At 46.3% G+C, this 23,265-nt stretch overlaps 1 protein-coding gene and 1 pseudogene across 2 annotated transcripts in view; one reads left to right on the top strand and one right to left on the bottom strand.

The window, feature by feature from the left end:
* DOP1B (DOP1 leucine zipper like protein B) overlaps positions 1-23,265 on the top strand; it is a 125,525-nt gene that overhangs the window by 2,339 nt on the left and 99,921 nt on the right. For both annotated transcript variants that reach the window (XM_023191195.1, XM_023191193.1), the window contains exon 2: positions 5,647-5,810. In XM_023191195.1, the coding sequence (XP_023046963.1) occupies positions 5,673-5,810 (138 nt within the window). In that variant the 5' untranslated portion in view covers positions 5,647-5,672. The remainder of the gene's footprint in view (positions 1-5,646; positions 5,811-23,265) is intronic.
* Positions 9,910-11,118, bottom strand: LOC111527030 (annotated as a pseudogene).

Genomic DNA, 23,265 nt, shown 5'->3' with positions numbered 1-23,265 from the left:
CAAGAGCGAGACTCCACCTCAAACAACAAAAACAAAACAAAAAGGAGACCGGGCACAGTGGCTCACACCTGTAATCCCAGTACTTTGGGAGGCCAAGGCAGGAGGTTCACCTGAGGTTGGGAGTTGGAGACCAGCCTGACCAGCATGGATAAACCCCATCTCTACTAAAAATACAAAATTAGCTGGGCGCGGTGGCACATGCCTGTAATCCCAGTTAGGAGGCTGAGGCAGGAGAATCACTTGTACTCAGGAGGCGGAGGTTGCGGTAGGTGAGATTGTGCCATTGCACTCCAGCCTGAGCAACAAGAGGGAAACTTCATCTCAAAAAAAAAAAAAAGAAGAAGAAAAAGAAATGCATGCATTTTCTTGGAAAATGGTGGATTTTCCAAGCTCACCCAGAAGACTTGCTTGGTAGCATACCACATGCCCCATATTTTGAAATAAAGGAGCTTGCATGAATGACAGTTTCCAAACTTCTCACCTGTGCTGGTAGTTACACCAAATAGCACTTTATTCATATGGCCAACCATAACATTGAACTGCTCCAGCTACCTGCTCTTACCTGGCTGATGCCCTCCTTGCCATGAGCAGTGGCATCCCTTGCCACCCCACCTTCTAAATACACACCTTATTGTCAATACACACCTTATCACAGTTCTCTTCCTGGTAACTCTAGCCGCCCACACTTCTGAACTTTGAGGACTCCTCTGCCGGTGGCTGAGTTTCCTCTTGCTATCATCAGACTCTGTCATTTTGTCCACCCTCTGTCACTTACGTGTGTTAAAAAGAGCAAGGTCACTTTTTCCACCCTCTGACACTTATATGTGCCACATTAAACTGAGATTATGTATTTAGGTATTTTAATGTGAGCCACATTAAACTGGAATTATGTATTTAGGTACTTCCACTTTTATTAGGCTGTGAACGATGAGAGTAGGGACCATGTACTTCCACTTTTATTAGGCTGTGAACGGTGAGAGTAGGGACCTTCTTTATGTTTCTTTCCCCCATGTTTAGACACTTAGAAGAGTGAACAGACTGTGCCCCATTGGAGTATTGCGGTGGTTTAGAGATGCTGGGTTTCAGAACTGTGAATTTTCTGGAAAAAAAAAAAGTATGGACTGTTTGGATATATCAACTTCTTAGTCTTTACTTGGCGAAAGGAACAAACTACCAGCTCTCATTACCATGTTTTCCTTAATATTTTCAAAACGTGTGAAGGCAGTTATTTCAGAAAAAGGGACAGGCTTTCCCAGGAAGAATGAGTAGACGGTCTTATTTTGTGGCTGGGTGTGCAAGGTGCAGTATATTTTTGCAGAGAGGCATGAATGCAGAGGCTCTGTGGCAGGATGGGTTTGTCCTGGGGTTGGAGGGTGCAGTGAGAAATGGGTAGAGTCTTGTAAGCTGGAAAAGGGGTTGTTTGGTTCTGTTTTGAGCTTTCTTTCTTTTTTTTTTTTTTTTTTTTTTTTTGAGACAACGTCTCGCTCTGTTGCCCAGGATGGAGTGTGGTGCCGCAATCCCAGCTCACTGTAACTTCCACCTCCCAGGTTCAAGCGATTCTCCTGCCTCAGTCTCCCGAGTAGCTGGGATCACAGACATGTGCCACCGCACCAGGCTAATTTTTTGTAGTTTTAGTGGAGACAGGGTTTCTCCATGTTGATCAGGCTGGTCATGAACTCCTGACGTCAGGCGATCCACCCGCCTCAGCCTCCCGAAGTGCTGGGATTACTGGCGTGAGCCACTGGCCCCGGCCTTATTTGAAGCTTTATGGAAACAATTTTAAACATGGCAGTTGTATGCATTGTTTTAAGAGGATTCTTGGAGCACTGTGTGTAAAGGCACTGGAAAGGGGCAAGTGTGGGAGAATCATTGGGAAGCTTCTGCAAACATGCAGGGAATAGGCAGCCCAGATAAGAACAGTTGAGTCAACAGGTGTTTAGGAAGAGGAGACGAACAGGACTGGGGTTGAGCGTGGCAGGTGAAGAGAAGGAAGAGTCTAGAATGATCCCACAGGTGAAGGGGCTACTTTCTGAGAAGGGAAAGACTGGAGAAGGAGCATGTTGAGCAGACGGAATTGAGAATTTAGTGGTTTTTTTGGTTTGTTTCTTTGGGACAGAGTTTCGCTATGTCATCCAGGCTGGAGTGCAATGGTGCGATCTCAGCCCACTGCAACCTCTGCCTTCCGGGTTCAAGTGATTCTCCTGCCTCAGCCTCCTGAATAGCTGGGATTATAGCCACCATGCCCGGCTCATTTTTCTATTTTTAGTAGAGATGGGGTTTCACCATGTTGGCCAGGCTGGTCTCGAACTCCTGACCTCATGTTCCACCCACCTCAGCCTCCCACAGTGCTGGGATTACAGGCATGAGTCACTACACCCGGCCTAGTTTCATTTTTTTAAACAGCTTTATTGCGCTATAATTTGCAGCTCATAAAATTCATTCAAGTATATAATTCAGTGTTGTTGTTGTCTTTGAGACAGGGTCTTGCCATGTTACCCAGGCTGGTCACAAGCTGCGGGGTAGAAGCAATCCTCCCACCTCAACCTCTGGAGTAGGTGGGATCACAGGCATGAGCCACTGTGCCCAGATAATTTCAGTGATTTTTTCATTCATTTACAGAGTTGTGCAAGCATTGCCATCATCCCATTTTAGCACATTTGCCTTACCTCAGAAAGATCGCCATTCCCAGTGGCGGTTATTCCCTGTTTTCACCGCACCCAGGCAGCCACTAACTTACTGCCATCTCTCTAGATTTGCTTGTGGAGGGCATTTCATATCAATGGAGTCTTACAACGTCTGGTCTTGTGTGTCTGGCGTCTTCAACTAAGTGTGTGTTTTCAGGATGCATCCATGTTGCAGCACGTATCAGTACCTGGTTCCCTTCCATTGCCTCAGCGTTCCTTTGTGGATAGACCATATTTTGTTGATGGATGCTTGTCTTAGTTGATTCAGGCTGCTCCAACAAAATAGTGTAAACTAGGTATTTCTGTTATGAGTAACAGTAATATATTCCTATAGTTCTGGAGGCTGAGAAGTTCGAGATCAAGGTGCTGGCAGATTCAGTGTCTGGTAGGGCCTGCTAGCTGTATCCTCACAGTGGAAAGAACAGCCAGGCTCCCTCAGGTCTCTTTAATTTAATTTATTTATTTGAGACAAGGTCTCATTCTGTTGCCCAGAGTGGAGTGCAGTGGCATGATCATGGCTCACTGCAGCCTCAACCTCCCAAGCTCAAGTGATCCTCCCAACTCAGACTCCTGAATACCTGTGACTATAGGCATGTACCACCACACCCTGCTAATTTTTGTATTTTTTGTAGCGATGGGGTTTCACCATGTTGCTCAGGTTAGTCTCGAACTCCTGGAGTCAAGTGATCCACCTGCTTTGGCCTCCCAGGATTTCAGATGTGAGCCACTCTGTTCAGCTAGTGTCCCTTTTAAAAGGGCATTAATCCCATGATGTAGTCACCTTCCAAAGTCTTCACTTCCTTTTTTTTTTTTTTTTTTTTTTGAGACAGAGTCTTGTTCTGTCACCCTTCCTGGGGTACAGTGGCACAGTCCCGGCTCACTGCAACCTCGACCTCCTGGGTTCAAGCAATGCTTATGCCTCAACCTCCCACACTACAGGTGTGTGCCACCATGCCCAGCTATTTTATTTTATTTTATTTTTTGGTAGAGATGGGGTTTCACCATGTTGGCCAGGCTGGTCTCAAATATCTGACCTCAAGTGATCTGCCTGCCTTGGGCTCCCAAAGTGCTGGGATTACAGGTGTGAGCCACCATGCCCGGCCGCCAGGGAATGTATTTAGCAGTTGGTAGAGGAGGAGGAAAGAACTTCAGAGAGGTAGGTGAGAAACAAGCTCTGGGGCTGGAGGGGCCAGAGGAGTATGTGGGCCAAGCGGAGGCTGCTAGCCTACTTGGAGAAGAAGTGGTCTGCCGCAGAGTGCCACTGAGAGGTAAAGTGAGGAAACAGAAAGGACCTCTGCCATTGGTGACTTGAAAGTAGTGGTGGTTGCCAGGCGTGGTGGCTCACGCCTGTAATCCCAGCCCTTTGGGAGGCCAAGGTGGGCGGATCACGAGGTCAGGAGTTGAAGACCAACCTGACCAACATAGTGAAACCCCATCTGTACTAAAAATACAAAAATTAGCCGGTGTGGTGACACATGACTGTAGCCCCAGCTACTTGAGAGGCTGAGGCAGGAGAATCGCTTGAACCCAGGAGGCAGAGGTTGCAGTGAGCCGAGATTGTGCCATTGCACTCCAGCCTGGGCAACAAGAGCGAGACTCTGTCTCAAAAAAGAAAAAGAAAAGAAAAGAAAGTAGTGGTGGCCTGGTGAAGATTGGATTGGGTCTGGAGTGATTGGATATTGAAGTATGAGATTTCATGAAATTTTTATAACTGTACTGGCCCGTAAATGAAAGACTCAAGCTTAAAGAACGTGTTGTACCTTCAGTTCAGTTTCTTCCATTTACCATATTTGCCTTTTTATTTCATTGACTACATCCAACTTGTTTAGTAATCTACCCAGCTAACTGCGTTCACTCGTGTTTAACTGTATAGCATTGCTCTGTATTTGTCTTTCCTTTCAGACTCAGCGTACTAGTGAAATACTATTTGTCCTCATATATCAATTAGGATTGTGGTTGGCTATAACAGAAAACCTGATTGAACGGAGGCTTAAACAGCTGTTATGTGCAGAAAACATACACCAGACATTACAGCATCCGGAGTTGGCATGTGGTACCTTCACCATGCCATCTGGGGCTGCAGGGACTCTGTCATTCCACTCAGCCATCGTTAGTTTGTGACTTTTGTGCATGTTTCATGACAGTTGCAAGATATAGCTTCACTCCAACATCATGCCTTTGTTCCAGGCAGAAAGAAGAAGAATGGAGGGCAAAAGGCTTATGCCAGGGAGTCTGCCTCCTTTCCAATTGCCTTTTAGACCCACAGCTTCTACTGACATCTCATTGGTCAAGAGCTATCACGTGGCCACCTAGCTGCAAGGGAGTCTGGGAATTATAGTGTTACTGTGAACAAAACCAGTGCTCCCTTAGTACAGAAAAGGAGAACAAGGCATGCTGGGTAGATGCCTGCCACACTTTAAATAAAACAGCCAGGTATGGTGATGCATCCCAATAGTCCCAGCTGCTTGGGAGGCTGAGGTGGAAGGAAGGATCACTTGAGCTTAGGAGGTCGAAGCTGCAGTGACCCATGATCATGCCACTGCACTTCAGCCTGGGTGACAGAGTAAGACCCTGCCTCCAAAAAATAAGAAATAAAAAATAAAATTAAAAATTCCATATGATAGGAGGGGCCGTGCTCATTCAAAATTACCAGCTGGTGACAACATATAGTCTAGCAGCTTTGATCCTGGAATTAGTTTTGTCAATACTTGGAGCCCTAGCACTCTTATGCTGTCTACTCCTGTTTCCTGTTCTCCCCCAGAATCCACAAGGGTGGAAACTATTTATCTTTCATCTCCCACAGTGCCTGGCCCAGAAGCCTTGCTAAATATTTGAACAGGATTGCCCAGTGAGTTTGTGCACAGTAGTGTTTGTGGACACCTGTCTTCTGTAGCTCTGGGTTGGGAATGATTTGTATCCCCGAATGGCTCTCTCATTTGGTTATTTTTTGATTTGCTTTTAGATACTTTTCTTCTGTGAGAATGTAAGATGGATCCAGAAGAGCAGGAGCTCTTAAATGATTACAGATACAGAAGCTACTCTTCAGTGATTGAAAAGGCTTTGAGAAATTTTGAGTCCTCCAGTGAATGGGCGGATCTCATATCTTCACTTGGCAAACTCAACAAGGTATGTCGGGTGTATCCTATTTGGATAGCGTGGAGGTGGGGAGGTAATTGTCTTTTTATTATTACAAGAAATTATATGGTTACAGTATTTGTATTTTATAATCTTTATATTATTACATATTATATAGTGTAATCTTTATATTATTTCAAAGAAATACCATTATATATACAATGATGATTACAACAATTAGAAAATACGGAAAAGAAAAAAACCACTCATAATTCTGTCCTCCAGTGTTACCCACTGTTAACCTATCAATGTATGTACCTCCTTCCAGCTTTTTCTGAGCATAAAATTATATATAGTGTTCATGTAGTTGAACAGTCTTTTTCTTAACAGTATTTATGTCTAGACAAGATACAATTTAAAATTGTCAAATTAGGCATTCAAAGACTGTTCTTTGTATACTCCTTAGGATTTTTATTTATTTTTCTTCTTTGATCTACTTTTTTTATTCTGTTACTGCTGTCTGGTAACTCCTAGAAGAATAGAAGTTGAAATAAATATTGAAATCTGCCCAGAACTTGTGTGTGTGTGTGCATGTGTGTGCTTGTGCGTGCATACGTGTGTGCGTGTGTATGAAATCAGATCTAGGAAAACCAAAACTGGTCAAATGTGGGCTTGACCTTGTCCTCTATATCAGGGATCCCCAACCCCCAGGCCGCTAACTGGTACCAGTCTGTGGCCTGTTAGGAACGGGGACACACAGCAGGAGGTGAGCGGTATGAGCGGGCGTTACCGCTTGGGCTCTGCCTTCTGTCAGGTTAGTGGTGGTAGTGGGTTATCCCAGGAACATGAACCCTATTGTGAACTGCACATGCGAGGGATCTAGGTTGCATGCTCTTTATGAGACTTTTTTTTTTTTTTTTTGAGACAGTCTCATTCTGTTGCCCAGTTTGGAATACAGTGGCGCAACCTCAGCTCACTGCAACCTCCACCTCCCAGGTTCAAGCGATTCTCTAGCCTCAGCCACCCGAGTAGTTGGGATTACAGGCATGCGCCACCACGCCTGCCTAATTTTTGTATTTTTAGTAGAGCCTGGGTTTCGCCACATTGGCCAGGCTGGTCTTGAACTCCTGACCTCAAGTGATCCACCCGCCTTGGCCTCCCAAAATGCTGGGGTCACAGGCGTGAGCCACCAAGCCTGGCCACTCTTTATGAGAATCTAACTAATACCTGATGATCTGAGGTGGTACAACAGCAGATCTACAGTTTCATCCTGAAACCAATCTTCCGCCCTCCCGCCCCTCCGCCACCCCATCTGTGGAGAAATTGTCTTCCACAAAACGGGTCCCTGGTGCCAAAAAGGTTAGGAACCACACCTCTATATAAGTGACCTATAGATGGGAGCATTATATTTTCCCATCCTTTCTTTCCCAGAAAGAAAGTGACACAGGGACCTTCAAGTGCTCAGATGACCACTACAAGATGTAGGTAGATGATATTTGGGCTTAGAGAATCTATACCTGGCTCTGTTGCTGTTTGGACAGGACCTGAGTTTGGAGCCCAGACGCCAGGTGGGAGTTAGGAGGTGTCTCACTCTACTCTGCAGATCTCAGCTCCCCAGGCCAAACACGCCAGGGGAACTGGGGTGAGTTAAGAATTTCCGCAGCCTGACCCTGCAGCCCCCACAGATGGCTGTCAGGCATGCTGGAGATAGGCAGCTCTTACAGCTCAGCCGGTAAGCTGCTGGTCTTTTGCAAGGCATATTTACGACATGTAAATGTCACAGCTCCGTGCTGGCTGGGGTGGATAAATGTTTCTAAGGTCTTTAAAACAGGAAATAAGGGCTTGCAAATTCTTTGGTTGTACAGCTCTATCTCAGGAATTCTCCAGGTGATTGAAGACTGCATTCACAGACTTGCATGAAGGTGGATTGCTCTTTTAGGGGAAAGGGAGAAGCAGTAGAACCCCATTGAGTCCCACATTCTTCTGGATGTTTCACCGTTTCAGTACTCAGCCCTCCTGGTTTATAAGAACAGCCTACTTTTTCTTTTTCTTTTTTTTGTTTGAGACAGTCTTGCTCTGTCACCCAGACGGGAGTGCGGTGGCGCGATCTTGGCTCATGGCAACCTCAGCCTCCCAGGTTCAAGTGATTCTCCTGCCTCAGCCTCCCGAGTAGCTGAGATTACAGGTGTCCACCACCATGCCCAGATAATTTTTTTGTATTTGTAGTAGAGATGGGGTTTCACCATGTTGGCCAGGCTGGTCTCGAACTCCTGACCTCAAGTGATCCACGCACCTCAGCCTCCCAAAGTGCAGGGATTATAGACATGAGCCACCGTGCCCAGCCAAACAGCATATTTATTGTTAGGGAGGGAACAGTCTTCATTATTTCTGGTTTTTCTTTTTCTTTATCAAGATAAAATTCACATAACACAAAATTCACCATTTTCCCATTTTAAAGTACACAGTTAAGTGGCCTTTAGTACATTTACCATGTTGTGCAACCATTACTGCTCTCTAGTTCCGCACTATTTCATCACTCCAGAAGGAAACCGATACCCATTCAGCAGTTCCCCCCCCCATTCCCCCCTCCCCCCAACCCCAGTAACTGCAAATCTCCTTTCCCTCTGTACGGACTTTTCATGGAAATGGAATCATACCATATGTGGCTTTTTGTGACTGGTTCATTTCATTAGCATAATGTTCTTGAGGTTCATCCATGTTATGGTATGTGTTAGAATTTCCTTCCTTTTTATAGCTGAATAATACTCTGTTGTATGGGTAAGTTATATTTTCTTTTCTTTTCTTTTCTTTTCTTTTCTTTTTTTTTTTTTTTTTTTGAGATGGAGTCTCGCTCTGTCGTCCAGGCTGAAGTGCAGTGGCACAGTCTCAGCTGACTGCAACCTCCACCTTCTGGGTTCAAGCGATTCTCCTGCCTTAGCCTTCCGAGTAGCTGGGACTGCAGGTCCCAGATACTTTTTGTATTTTTAGTAGAGACAGGGTTTCACTGTGTTGGCCAGGACAGTCTTGGACTCCTGACCTCCAGTGATCTGCCTGCCTCGGCCTCCCAAAGTGCTGGGATTATAGGCATGAGCCACCGCACCAAGCCACATTTTTCTTTATCCATTGATCAGTTGATGGGCATTTAGATTTTTACCTTTTGGCTATTGTGAATAGTGTTGCTGTGAGCATTCGTGTACAAGCTTTTGTTTGAGCCTCAGTTTTCAACTCTTCAGGGTGCATGCTTAGAAGTGGCATTGCTGGGACATATGGAAACGCTATGTTTAACTTATTAAGGAGCCACCAGTTGCACTATTTTAACATATCCACCAAAAGCAATGCGTGAGCGTTCCAATTTCCTAACATCATCCTCACCAATACTTATTTTCAGGTTTTTTTTTTTTTTTTTTTGAGACGAATCTCACTCTGTCACCCAGGCTGGAGTGCAGTGGTGCGATCTTGGCTCACTGCAAGCTCCGCCTCCCGGGTTAATGCCATTCTCCTGCTCAGCCTCCCGAGTAGCTGGGATTACAGGAACCCGCCACGCCACCACGCCTGGCCAATTTTTTGTATTTTTAGTAGAGACAGGGTTTCATCATGTTAACCAGGATGGTCTCAATCTCCGGACCTCATGATCTACCCACCTCAGCCTCCCGAAGTGCTGAGATTACAGGCGTGAACCACCGTGCCTGGCCTCAAGTTGTTTTTTTTTTTTTTTTTTTTGACACAGAGTCTCACTCTGTCACCCAGGCTGGAGTGCAGTTGCGTAGTCTTGGCTCCTGCAACCTCCATCTCCTGGGTTCAAGCGATTCTCATCCCTCAGACTCTGGGGTTGCAGGCATTAGCCACTATGCCTGGCTAATTTTTGAATATATATATATATGTATATATTTTAATACAGATGGGGTTTCACCATGTTGGCCAGGCTAGTCTTGAACTCCTGACCTCAGGTGATCCACCCGCCTTGGCCTCCCAAAGTGCTGGGATTACAGGCATGAGCCACCATGCCCAAGCTATTTTCAGTTTTGTTTTTTTTTAATGATGACCATCCTAGTGGGGTGAAGTGGTCTCTCCCTGTGGTTTTTTTAAATTAATAATATTTTAAAGATAACTTTTATTGAGGCCCCACCAGGTGCAGAACCTGTTCCTGGCATTAAACTCCTTCTTCCTTTGCAATTTGGTCTTTCTTGAGTGGTCCCATGAATGCTTTCTTCTCCTCCACGGTCTGGAAGTGGCCATGGCCAAACGTGGAGGTGGTGTCAGTGAACTGAAGGTCAGTGTTCTGCAGAGCCCGCCGTTTGGTCTGCACCATCAAAGGCGTGCAGAGAATGAGCAGTTGCTTCTTGGTTCCCACCACACAGCCTTTCAGCATGACAGAGTCATTGGTCACTTCACCATAGTGGACAAAGCCACCCACAGGGTTGATGCTCTTGTCAGACAGGACGTGGTCAGTGGAGGCATTGTTCTTGACCAGTTTGCCGTCCTCGGTAAGGTAGCGCTAGCCAATCTTATAGATCTTCTTGTTGATCTCAGTGGTGATGGTCGCCTTTCTGCCCAATGCATGCCATGGAGAAGGCCACAGGGGCAGGATGCCATGCCCCAATCCAGGCCCCCTTGCACAGGCCTCGGTGGATCTTGTGGGGCAGCTTCTTGGTGTGCCAACAACTGATGACCTCTCTGTAGCCTTTGCCCTTGGTCACCCCGATGATGTCGATCATCTCGTCCAGCCCAAACGCTTGGTTCACAGGTACCTGCTGCTCTAGCCCCTCCTGGGCCCAGGCCAGCTTCTCAGCCATGGTGCCTCTGTTCACTTGGCTCTCCAACAGCTGGGCCTTCTTCTGGCACAGAGGAAGCAGGCGCGTCTGGGTGTGGGCAGTGACGCGGGTGACTTGGCATTGCTTCTTCACGCTACTGAAGTCTTCTCCAGCTGCTGCTTGCCATCCTCATCCTGCCATTTCTTGCAGTACTCGGTAAAGGCCTTCTTTTTAGATTTATGCCAGTTGTTAGATAAATGCCTTTTGCACTTATCGTTGATGTGCTCAGCAAAGATGGTCTTGAAGGTCCTGAGGCCTCAAGGGGTTTCCACGTAGCCCGCAATGCCCACAACCACCATAGGTGGTGTCTCCACAGTGGTCATAGCCTCCACCAACTCCTTCTCTTTCACCTTGGATCCTGGCCTGTCGACTTCCCGTGTGATGTGGGTCATGCCAGCCTCGTATCCCAGGAAGGCTGTGATGTTGACCAGCTTGGAAGGGTCATCCTTAGGCAAGCTCTTTACCTTCCCACGATGCCTATATCTGTGCTCCCATGGCAGGAAGCAGAGGGACCCATGTCTGGGAGTGGAGAACTTTCTGTGAGACATCACGCCATCAGATTCCACCGGTAGAACTCTCCTGTGGTTTTGATTTGCATTTCCATATGACTAATAATTTTGAGCATCTTTTCATGTGCTTATTGGGCATTTGTGTATCTTTTTGGAAGAAATTTCTATTTTAGACCCAGCGTGGTGGCTCACGCCTGTAATCCCAGCACTTTGGGAGGCCGAGACCAGCAGATCGCAAGGCCAAGAGATCAAGACCACCCTGGCCACCATGGTGAAACCCTGTCTCTACTAAAAATACAGAAATTAGCTGGGCATGGTGGCACGCATCTATAGTCCCAGCTACGCAGGAGGCTGAGGCAGGAGAATTGCTTGAACCCGGGAAGCAGAGGTTGCAGTAAGCTGAGATCGCGCCACTGCACTCCAGCCTGGGTGACAGAGTGAGACTCTGTCTAAAATATGTGTGTGTGTGTATATATATATATTTTTATATGTTATATTATGCGTATATATGTGTATATATATATAATTATCCAGTCGTGGTAGTACATGCCTGTGGTCCCAGCTACTCAGGAGGCTGAGGTAGGAGGATTGCTTGAGCCCAGGAGATCAAGGCTTCATTGAGCCATGATCGTGCCACTGCACTCCAGCCTGAGTGACAGAGCAAGAGCCTGTTTCCAAAAAAAAAAAAAAGACATAATTTTCTGTTAGAGGTGTTACCTGAGGAATCCCACCACGGTCTCCTCTTGGATCTCATTTCTTATTCCCTGCTGCTGTGATTAACTATTGAGTTCAAGCAGCCACCTTGAAGAATTTGCAAGATACAGTTGAGACAAAGGTGACGCTGTCAGGCCCTACCTCAGCCTTGCCCGTGGCGGCTGACATTCACGGAGAGCTGACTGCGTGCTAAGGAGTCGATGTGCATTATTTTATAATACTTAAAATGTATCTTGAGATTCGTCTCAGTTTCAACCACTTGTGCGAGGCCACTGCCAGCCAGTGGCAGAGAAACGGCTCAGACCCCGACCAGCCTGGTTCCAAGGCCCATGCTCATGAGCAGAGCCTCCAGCCTTCTTCACGTCAGTATCTGTATAGCTCACGTAAGGGGCAAGGGCTGTGCTTCTTTTCTGCCAGGGACCCTGTCTCCATCACCCAAATGCAGTAGGTGCAATTATTAGGCCCATTTTACTGATGAAGGTTAACTCACTTGTCCGGTGTCTTATGCAACTGAGTGGTTATTATGGATTGAATTGTGGCCTCCATAAAAAAAAACCCTGGAGTCTTAATCCTTAGTACCTCAGTACGTAACCTGATTTGGAAACAGCGGTTTTACAGAGCTAATCGAGCTGGAGAAGGTCATTAGGGGGTGGCCCTAATCCATTGTGACTGGTGTCCTGACGAAAAAGGGGAGATGTAGACACAGACATGCATGAGGAAAGGCATCATGTGAGGATGAAGGCAGACACCAGGAAGGTGCATCTACAAGCCAAGGAGTGCCAAAGAATGACAGCAAACTCCTAGCAGGCGGGGGAGAGGCACGGGACAGATTCTTTATGCAGCCTTCAGAAGGAAGCCACTCTCTTGACTCCTTGATTTCAGATTTAACATGAGAGAACACATTTCTGTTGTTGAAGCCACTGGTGTGTGGCACTTCGTTATAGCAGCCCTAGAATGCTACGACAGTGGTAGGACAAGATCTGTTAACACCTCAGTGCTGGGGATAAGGCATTGAACACTAAGCCCCTGCTCTCATGGAAAGAAATGACGCTTTCTTGGCGAGAGACAGATGACAGATGACTGTGATGTCAGATGCTGAATGCTAAGAAGAAAAACTGGGGAAGTGGGGTATGGAGGAAGGAGGAGGGAGTGCTATTTTAGACAGAGAGAGCACTGAGAGCGTGACATTAAAGCAGAGGCCGGGGTGAAGTGAGCAAGCTGGCGGGAAGGGCCATCTGGGGCATGGGCCTGTGTCCAAGGCATGGGAAGGGGACAGGAGTAGCCAGAGGACAGAGTGACCAGGGATACAGCAGGGTCAGGCCACTGATAGATTTTGCTCTGGCGGGGAGGGGAAGCCACTGAGCTTCCTCCCAGGGAGGCTATGAGCAAGGGAACCTCTGTCTCACCCATTGCAAGAATCCCCTGGGCCGTCACCAAGCACAAGAGCCAGCGTGGAGGCACGCATCTTTGGCCCTGAAATCAGTTCCTGCCGTTACTGGATGTGGAGGGTTTGGATGGTGCTGGAGGGAGCACGTCTTGATCATCGTCAGGAATACTTGCTTCTGTGAAACTTGCAACTTCTGCATTCAAGGGTCCCTGACGGGAGCTGATATGAATAAAGAATTTTCTTCACTGGATGCAGTGGTGCGTGCCTGTAATCCTAGCACTTTGAGAGGCTGAGGGCAGAAGGATCACTTGAGCCCTAGAGTTTCAGACCAGCCTGGGCAAAACATGGGGAAACCCTGTCTGTCCAAAAATACAAAAATTATCTGGGCATGGTGGTGCACACCTGTAGTCCAGCTACTCAGAAGGCTGAGGTGGGAAGATCCCTGGAGCCTCAGCCTGGAGCTGTCGCACCACTGCACTCCAGCCTGGGTGACAGAGTGAGACCCTGGCTCAAAAAAAAAGGAATTTTTTTAAGGCTTTGGTGATCATCACATTTCTTGGACTTATGCACAGAAATTCAGTAAGAAAGAGTTGAGAGTTGGGCGGGGCGCAGTGGCTCACGCCTGTAATCCCAGCGCTTTGGGAGGTCAAGGCAGCAGGTGGATTGCCTGAGGTCAGGTGTTTGAGACCAGCCTGGCCAACGTGGTGAAACCCTGTCTCTATTAAAAATACAGAAAATTAGCCAGGCATGGTGGCGAGTGCCTGTAATCCCAGCTACTTGGGAGGCTGAGGCAGGAGAATCACTTGAACCTGGGAGGCAGAGGTTTCAGTGAGCCAAGATTGCACCACTGCACTTCAGACTGGGGGACAGAGCAAGAGTCTGTCTCAAAAAAAAGAGTTGAGAGTTGAGTTAGTAAAATTCTTTATAATACAGATTTAAACAATAATTTAGGACACAAAAGCACAACATACTTTTTTTAAAGGTAGGTGACTAAATGTTATAATGCATAAACCTGAGATTTGGAGAAGATTCATCCAGTCAACTCTTTACAATTAAGAAAACTGCGTCCCAGAAGATCGTGGGAAGCTGTAGACAGATTCTAACGGTATCATTTTCAAACTTGATCAGTGTTTCAGTATCATTTTTAGAATTTTTCTGTGTTACAGAATAGTTTATCTTTTTTTTTTTTTGAGATGGAGTCTATCGGCCAGGCTGGAGTGCAGTGGTGCCATCTCGGCTCACTGCAAGCTCTGCCTCCTGGGTTCAAGCAATTCTACTGCCTCAACCTCCTGAGTACCTGGGACTACAGGTGCCCACCACTATGCCTGGCTAATTCTTCTTTTGTATTTTTAGTAGAGATAGGGTTTCACTGTGTTAGCCAGGATAGTCTCGATCTCCTGACCTCGTGATCAGCCCGCCTTGGCCTCCCAAAGTGTTGGGATTACAGGCGTGAGCCACCATACTTGGCCCTGAGAATAGTTTTTTTTAATAGTTTTTAGTTTCTTTTATAGTTTTTAGGTGTATCAGCCTAAATAGGGTAATAGGAATAGGGTAACTTTTGGTTAATGGTTTGTCTGAGACTTCAAGCCATCATCTTTCCCTGATTATTTTAGATACATTTTAATCACCAAAATATACACACTGGAATGCTATTCACCTTTTATTAAAGAAGGAAATTCTGCCATTTGTGACAACATGGATGAACCTGGAGAACACTATGTCAAGTGAAATAAGCCAGGCACAGGAAGTCAAATAACCACGTGATCTCACTTACATGTGGAGTGTAAAAAAGTTGAACTCACAGAAGTAGAGTAAAATGGTGGTTACCAAGGGTCAGGGGCAGGGCGGGCTGAAATAGGGAGGGGTTGCTCAAAGGATATGAATTTTCTTTAGATCAGAGGAATAAGTTCAAGAGATCTGTTGTACAACTTGGCATTTATAGTTAATAACAATGTATTGTATACTTGAAAATTGCTAAGAGAGGCCGGGTGCGGTGGCTCACACCTGTAATCCCAGCACTTTAGGAGTCCGAGGCGGGCAAATCACCTGAGGTCAGGAGTTTGAGACCAGCCTGGCCAACATGATGAAACCCCATCTCTACTAAAAATACAAAAATTAGCTGGGCATGCTGGCAGGCACCTGTAATCCTAGCTACTTGGGAGGCTGAGGCAGGAGAATCACTTGAACCTGGGAGGCAGAGGTTGCAGTGAGCTGAGATCATGCCACTGCACTCCAGCCTGGACAACAAGAATGAAACTCCATCTCAAAAAAAAAAAAAAAAAGAAAGAAAATTGCTTAGAGAATAGATTTTAAGTGTTTCTCACCACAAAAATGATAAAATATTGGTAATGCATGTGTTAATTCACTTGATTTAGATGTTTCACAATGTATACATATTTCATATGTTGCATATGATAAACATAAAAACATTTTGTCAATTAAAAAAAATTTTTTTGTTTTTTTTTTGTTTTTTTGAGACAGGATCTGGCTGTCTCACAGGCTGGAGTGCAGTAGCACAGTCATGGCTCACTGCAGCCTCAACCTTCGGGACTCAAGTGATCCTCCTACCTCAGCTCCTGAGTAGCTGGGACTACAGGCATGTGTATGCCATCGTACCCACCTAATTTTTGTAATTTTTGTAGAAGCGGGATTTTGCTATGTTGCCCAGGCAGGTCTTGAACTCCTGGGCTGAAGTGATCCACCCACCTCGGCCTCCCAAAGTGCTGGGATTGCAGGCCTAAGCCACCTTGCCCAGCCCAAGAAAAATGTTTTAATCAAGTGCCTTTTGAGTCCTGAACCCAAGTGCTCTACCAAGCATGATTTACAGCTTTGATTTTGGAAATGAAGGCTCATAGAAATAAATTAACTCTGAATTTAAAAATCCTATCATTAAAACTTTAAAAAAAAAAAATGTCGTAATGGTCCTAAATGAATCAGTTTTTTTTTTTTTTTTTTTTTTTTTTTTACTGCTTTTATCTGATGGCATACTACAGTTTCACAGAGCAGCCATGAACAGGAAGGGCAATATGAGGTCTGTGGTGTCACACACTTCAGCTTCTGGAGTCTTCATCACGTAGCTACAAGCACCTCCTATTTAAAGCAGAGCCTCCTGATTGTGGTGTTTCAGAATCAGTGCTGCAGGGTGGTGGGAAGAACACGGGCTGGAGTTTAGAGACCTGGTGAACTACTCTAGCCCTTTGCATATCAGCTGCAAGACCTCTTTACATAAAAACTTGGTGAGAGGCCTGGTGTGGTGGCTCACACCTGTAATCCCAGCACTTTGGGAGGCCGAGGTGGGTGGATCACCTGAGGTCAGGAGTTTGAGACCAGCCTGGCCGACGGCTGACATGGCGAAACCCCATCTCTACTAAAAATACAAAAATCAGCTGGGCGTGATGGCGGACACCTGTAATCCCAGCTGCTCGGGAGACTAAGGCCAGAGAATTTCTTGAACCTGGGTGGCAGAGGTTGCAGTGAGCTGAGATTGCACCACTGCACTCCAGCACTCCAGCCTGGGTGACCACAAACCAAAGTAATACATCAATGAATAAAAACTTGGTGAGTCCAACGGAATCCTTTTTTTTTTTTTTGAGGCTGGCGTGCAATGGCATGATCTCAGTTCACTGCAGCCTCTGCCTCCTGGGCTCAGGTCATCCTCCTGCCTCAGCCTCCCAAGTAGCTGAGACTGTAGGCATGTGTGCACCACCATGCCTGGCTAATTTTTGTATTTTCTTTTTGTAGAGACAGGGTTTCACTATGTTGCCCAGGCTGGTCTCAAATTCCTGAGCTTGAGGGATCCTCGCAAAGTGCTGGAATCATAGGCCTGAGCCACCGTGCCTGGCCAGGATCCTGATTTTTTACCACTGCCTGAATCAACTCCTCTTCCCTATTGACTAGTATTAGTTCACATAAGCCCTCTTCAGCTTGGAGTCTGTGTTAGTCTGCCAGGGCTGCCATAACAAAATACCACTGGCAGAGTGAATTAAACAACAGAATGTTTTTTCACAGTTCGGGAGGCCAGAAGTCCAAGATCAATGTGTCGGCAGGATTGGTTCCTCTGCGGCCTCTCTGCTTGGCTTGGAGATGGTGTCTTCTCCCAGGGTCCTCACAGGATCATCCCTCCGAATGTATCTGTGTCCAGATTTCTTCTTCTTTTTTTTTTTGAGATGGAGTCTCACTTTGTTGCCCAGGCTGGAGTGCAGTGGCATGATCTTGTCTCACTGCAACCTCCACCTCCCGGATCTTCCTGCTTCAGCCTCCAGAGTAGCTGGGATTACGGGTGCCCGCCACCACACCCAGCTAATTTTTGTATTTTTAGTAGGGATGGGGTTTCACCATGTTGACTAGGCTGTTCTCAAACTCCTAACCTCAAGTGATCCACCCGCCTTGGCCTCTCAAAGTGCTGGGATTACAGGCGTGAGCCACTGCGCCCAACCCAGATTTTCTCTTCTCATAAGGACACCAGTCAGACTGCATTACGGCTCACCCTAACTGCTTCATTCTACTTTGATTACCTCTTTAAAAATCCTGTCTCCAGCCAGGTATGGTGGCTCATGCTTGTAATCCCTTGGCCTGTGGGAGGCCATGATGGGTGGATCACTTGAGGTCAGGAGTTCAAGACCAGCCTGGCCAACATGGCGAAATCCTGTCTCTACTGCAAATACAAAAATGATCTGGGTGTGATGGCACATGCCTATAATCCCAGCTACTCAGGAGGCTGAGGCAGGAGAATTCCTTGAACCCAGAAGACAGAGGATGCAATGAGCCAAGATTGCACCACTGTTCTCTAGCCTGGGCAATAGAGTGAGACTCTGTTTCAAAAAAAAAAAAACCTGTCTCCAAATACAGTCTGAGTCTCAGGTGGAGGTCAGGAAGGGCTTTGCCATAGGAGTTTGAGAGGGATACAGTTCAACCATGACAGAGTGTGATGAGGAGGTGCAGGCTGTCTCTCCACCTGTCATCTGTTTACAAAGCTGATTTCTGGTGGAAGCCCAGATGGTCTCGTATCACGCACCTAGTGGAGGAACAGAGGAAGTGTGATTTCTTTAGTCTTGTTCGTGGTCCAGGAGCCTAGTGAGCTTTGGCTTTGGGGTGTGTGCGTGTATGTGTGCGCGTGTGCATGTGTGCGTGCATGTGTGTGTGTGTGCGTGTGCATGTGTGCGCGTGTATGTGCGTGCGTGCACGTGTGTGTGCGTGCGTGTGTGCGTGCGCTTGCTTGCGCGCGCGTATGTGGTGATACAGTGACGCACCCAGAACTGCTGAGTCAGGAAAGCTTTCCAGGTGATTTGTGCCCCCTCCACCGCGTGCCAGGAGCTCTTCACCAGCTTATTCATGGGGCACTGCATTGTGGGGGTATCCTGCATGTTTGCTGGGGATGGTCCTTTCAGCCTTCCTCCCCCACTGGAGCCTTGGTGCTGCTGCCACAGTTAGCTCTGCACTCCTTATCCCTGCTGGCCAGACCCTGCATTGCTCAATGGCCTGAAACAAGGCCACCAGCCCTGCCAACCTCCTTGTGTATGAGCTGCACCTCTCAGCCTGCAGGGTGCCTGGTTTCATCTCGGCATCTCACTTGTAGGGCCTCATCTGTTAGAGCGTGACACCTAAATTTGGGGCTATGATTTTAGCCATTTTCCAGCAATGTTTGTTCTGATGACCTCGGTGGCTGTGACCGTGAGGGTCACAGGTGGTCAGGTAAGTGCAGGGCCAGGGTCATTGTGGAATGATAAGGGCCTGGATTGCTTGAGAAGAGACTAAATGGAAAGGATGCTGTTGATGGAAATTCCTGACGGGCTTCACATTAAACCAGATCCTGTACCTCTGCAGGAGAGGGGCCAGCCCAGCATCCATTTGTCTCTGGCAGTGTCCTGATGCTTTTGGCACCAGGATTTTAAAGATGCAGATCCAACTCCCATTTCTTTTTCTCTCCTCTCCTCTCCCCTCCCCTCCCGTTTCTTTTCTTTTTTTGAGACAGAGTCTCACTCTGTCGCCCAGGCTGGGGTGCAGTGACCCAATCTTGGCTCACTGCAACCTCCACCTCCCGGTTCAAGTGATTCTCCTGCCTCAACCTCCTGAGTAGCTGGGATCACAGGCATGCACTACCACACCTGGCAAATTTTTTTGTATTTTTATCAGAGACAGGGTTTCGCCATGTTGACCAGACTGGTCTTGAACTCCTGACCTCAGGTGATCCTCTTGCCTTGGCCTCCCAGAGTGCTGGGATTATAGACGTGAGCCACCGTGCCCAGCCCTAACTTCCATTTCTAAGGTGTGGCAAAGGCTGCTGAATAACTTTGCTGTCATTCTGTTGTGGTTGCCATGCTGGGGCTCTGATGACATTGCAGCTTCGCCCCTTACCCCAGGTTATCTGAAGGAGCCGAGGATGTGCAAGGGCACTGCTACCCCAGGCTTGACAGCAGCCTCAGTGAGGACCACTCACACTGTAAGGTCGAGGTGGTCTTTTTGAAAAGAGCATTTCTCTTCGCTGAAAAGAGTCTGATGTGCTTTTCAATAATTTGTAGCCAGGATAGTCTATTTATTTTGTGTTTGAGTGAAGGAATATTTTTGCCATTCTTCCTTTCAGGTCTGCTGTGGGGATAGAGGTAGTCCAGATTTAGAGATGAATTATTCCTCCAGTGCTGTGATTTAAATGGCCCTTCCAAAGTTCATGCTGAAACTTAACCCTAATATGACAATATTGGGGTTGGGGGACCTTTAAAAGGTGATTGGATCATGAGGGCTTTGTTCTCATAAATGGGTTACTCGATTTACAAATTAATGCATTGATGGGTTATCCTGGGTGAGGAACTGGTAGCTGAATAAGAAGAAGAAGAGAGGCCTGAGCTAGCATTAGCATGCTCAGCGTCCTTACCATGTGATATCCTGTGCCACTTCGGGACTCTGCAGAGTCTCCACCAGCAAGAAGGCCCTCACCAGATGCAGTCCCTTCAGCCTCTGTAACTGTAAAAAGTGGATTTATTTTCTTTATAAATGACCCAGTTTCAGGTATTCTGTGATAAGCAACAGAAAATAGACTAAAACATCCAGTAACCTAACAGAATTGAGTTTATGGATGAGGGAAAGGGTTTGTGACCCAGCTACACTATGTAAATTCTGCCCAGAAATGTAAATTAGGAGCTCGAAACTCCGTGTCAGGCCTTGGTATGGAAGGTGCTGTGGACTGAATTGTGTGTCTCCTCCTCCCCTCAAACCCATATGCTGAAGTCTTCACCCCAGTGTGGCTGTATATCAAGGTAGGATCTTTGGCAGATGATTTAGGTTAAATGAGGTCATGAGGATGAGACCCTAATTTAGTAGGACTGTGGCCTTACAGGAACAGGAAGAGGCCAGGCACAGTGGCTCACACTTGTACTCTCAGGACTTTGGGAGGCTCAGGCAGGTGGATCACTTGAGCCCAGGAGTTTGAGACCAACCTGGACAACACGGAAAAACCCCATCTCTACAAAAAAAAAAAAAAAAAAAAAAATTAGCCTGGTGTGGTAGCATGCACCTGTAGTCTCAGTTACTTGGGAGGCTGAGGTGGGAGGTTTGCTTGAGCCCAGGAGTCTCTTAAAAAAAAAAAAAGAAAAGGAAGAGACAGACATCCTCCCACCTCCCACCGTGTGAGGACACAGTGAGGAGATGGCTGTCTGCAAGCCAGGAAGAGAGCTGAAACTGTTGGCGCTTTGATCGTGGACTCCCAACCTACAGAACTGGGAGAAGTAAATTTCTGTTGTTTAAGCCACCCACTCTGTGGTATTTTGTTATGGCAGCCTGGGCAAACTAATAGAAGGAACTAAGTTAAACTTGTATTTTTCAGGGAAAAAAAGAAAAAACACAACTGTTTGAACAGGAACAGCAACATTCAAGCTTGTATTTGAGTCACATACAGGCATTCCCATTTACCTATCTTTTAAAAATAGTCTTTTCCTTTTAAATTTCTTTCTAAGTTTATTGGACATACAATAAACTTCAGGCATTTAAAAGTGTATAAAGAATTTTGACATAACGTTTATCACTGTGAAACCATCACCACAGTCAAGACAGTGAGCGTGGATCTGTCACCCGCAGAAGTTTCTTCCTGCCCTTTGTCCTCTGCCTCCCTCCCTTGTCCGCAGACAACTGCTGATCTGTTTTCTGTCACCATAGATTTGTTTGCATTTTCTGAAAGTTTATATAAATGCAGTCCCACAGTATGTGCCCTCTCTCTCCTCTTCTGGTCTGGCTTCTTTCACTCAGCAAAGCTATTTTGAGAGTGATTCAGGCTGTTATGTACATCAAAGGTTCCTTCTTTTTTACTGCTGAGTCAGAGTTCATGGATATATACAATTTCTTTATCCATTTCCCATTAGTGGACATTTGGGTTGCTTCCAGTAGGTACATGTTTAATTTTTTAAGAAGCTGCCAAAGTGATTTTATCGTTTTATCTTCCCGGCTGCAGTGTATGAAAGCTCCAGTTCTCCCCCATCCTCTTCAACACTTGGTATGGTCAGTCTTTTTCACTTTGGTCATTTTACTGAGAGTGTAATACTCTCTTATTGTGGCTTCTGCATTTCTCACATGACAGATGATTAGAAAGTAAGTGGTCATTGTAACTTTGTTTTACTTCCATAGACGCATAACATAAAGATCACTGTAAGAATCTTCACTGTTTTATTGTATGTAATAGCAAAAAATTGGGAGTGATCACCCCTGGTGGGGGAGTAGTTGTGAAGTGAGTCATGGAACGACAATATAATGCACACACAGCCGTGGAACCAAGTAAACTGGTAGTTACTAACATGAACTTTGCCCCCCTTATAAATAAGGGGGCAAACAAGCACAGGCGAACAGTTTACGTATAGCCCACTCAATCTTTTGTGTGTGAGAGAGAAAGGGACGGGGTACTGTATAGGAGTGGACAAGATCTCGAAGCCCCTTATTGTTGGACTAGTGTATTTCCAGTTTTTCACGACTTTGAATAAAGCTGTGATGAACATCTTTACGCACGTGGCTATTTTTGTCAAGATAAATTGCTAGAGGTGGAATAGCTGGGTCAGTGGACATACAGTTAAGCCTCTGGACACATGGGTATGTGCTGGCCTTTATTTGCCCCACTCCTCTGCCTGCACAGATGCCACAGTCACAGGCTGTCACCTGCTGTACTTTGTCATGTGTTTATCCAGCAGGACCACATTCTCTGCCCCAATCTTGTCACTCTTCTGATTCCAGAATTTCTCCAGCATTCCCATGTTGGGAGCATTAGGATAATTTATAAATTTAAAAAAAAAACTGGAGGGGGTTATTGATATTAACCATTATAGATAATGACAGTTTAGACTATTCTGGGAAGAAGTGACATCTTTACATACTTGGGACCTTCCCTCTAGAAATGTGGTAGTTCCCATCATTCATTAAGGTGTACTCACTTTGCTGGCTGCAGTGGCTCTCACCTGGAATCCCAGCGCTTTGGGAGACTGAGGCAGGTGGATCACCTGTGGTCAGGAGTTCGAGACCAGCCTGACGAACATGGTGAAACCTCATCTCTACCAAAAATACAAAAAATTAGCTGGGTGTGGTGGCACACACCTGTTAGTCCCAGCTACTTGGGAGACTGAGGCAGGAAGATCACTTGAACCCAAGAGGCAGAGATTGCAGTGAGCTGAGATCAGACCTGGGCAATAGATGGTGCTCCAGCCTGGGCAAAAGAGTGAAACTCGGTCTCAAAAAAAAAAAAAAAAAAAAAAAAAGTGGCTGGGCACAATGGCTCATGCCTGTAATCCCAGCACTTTGGGAGGCCAGGGTAGATGGATCACCTGAGGTCAGGAGTTTGAGACCAGCTTGGCCAACATGGCAAAACCCCATCTCTACTAAAAGTACAAAAATTAGCTGGGCATGGTGGCGTACACGTGTATTCCCAGCTACTTGGGAGACTGAGGCATGAGAATCACTTGAACCCATGAGACAGAGGTTGCAGTGAGCTGAGATTATGCCACTGCACTCCAGCCTGGGTTGTCAGAGAAAGTGAGACTGTGTCTTAAAAAAAAAAAAAAGTATTCACTTGTGTCCTTAAGAGTTCTTCTTTTTTTTTTTTTTTTTTTTTTAGGCGG

This window comes from Piliocolobus tephrosceles, chromosome 19 (genome assembly GCF_002776525.5).
Source record: "Piliocolobus tephrosceles isolate RC106 chromosome 19, ASM277652v3, whole genome shotgun sequence".
NCBI classification, from domain to species: Eukaryota; Metazoa; Chordata; class Mammalia; order Primates; family Cercopithecidae; genus Piliocolobus; species Piliocolobus tephrosceles.
Note: the sequence above shows the minus strand (reverse complement) of the source record. Positions and strands in the feature narration are given on the sequence as shown.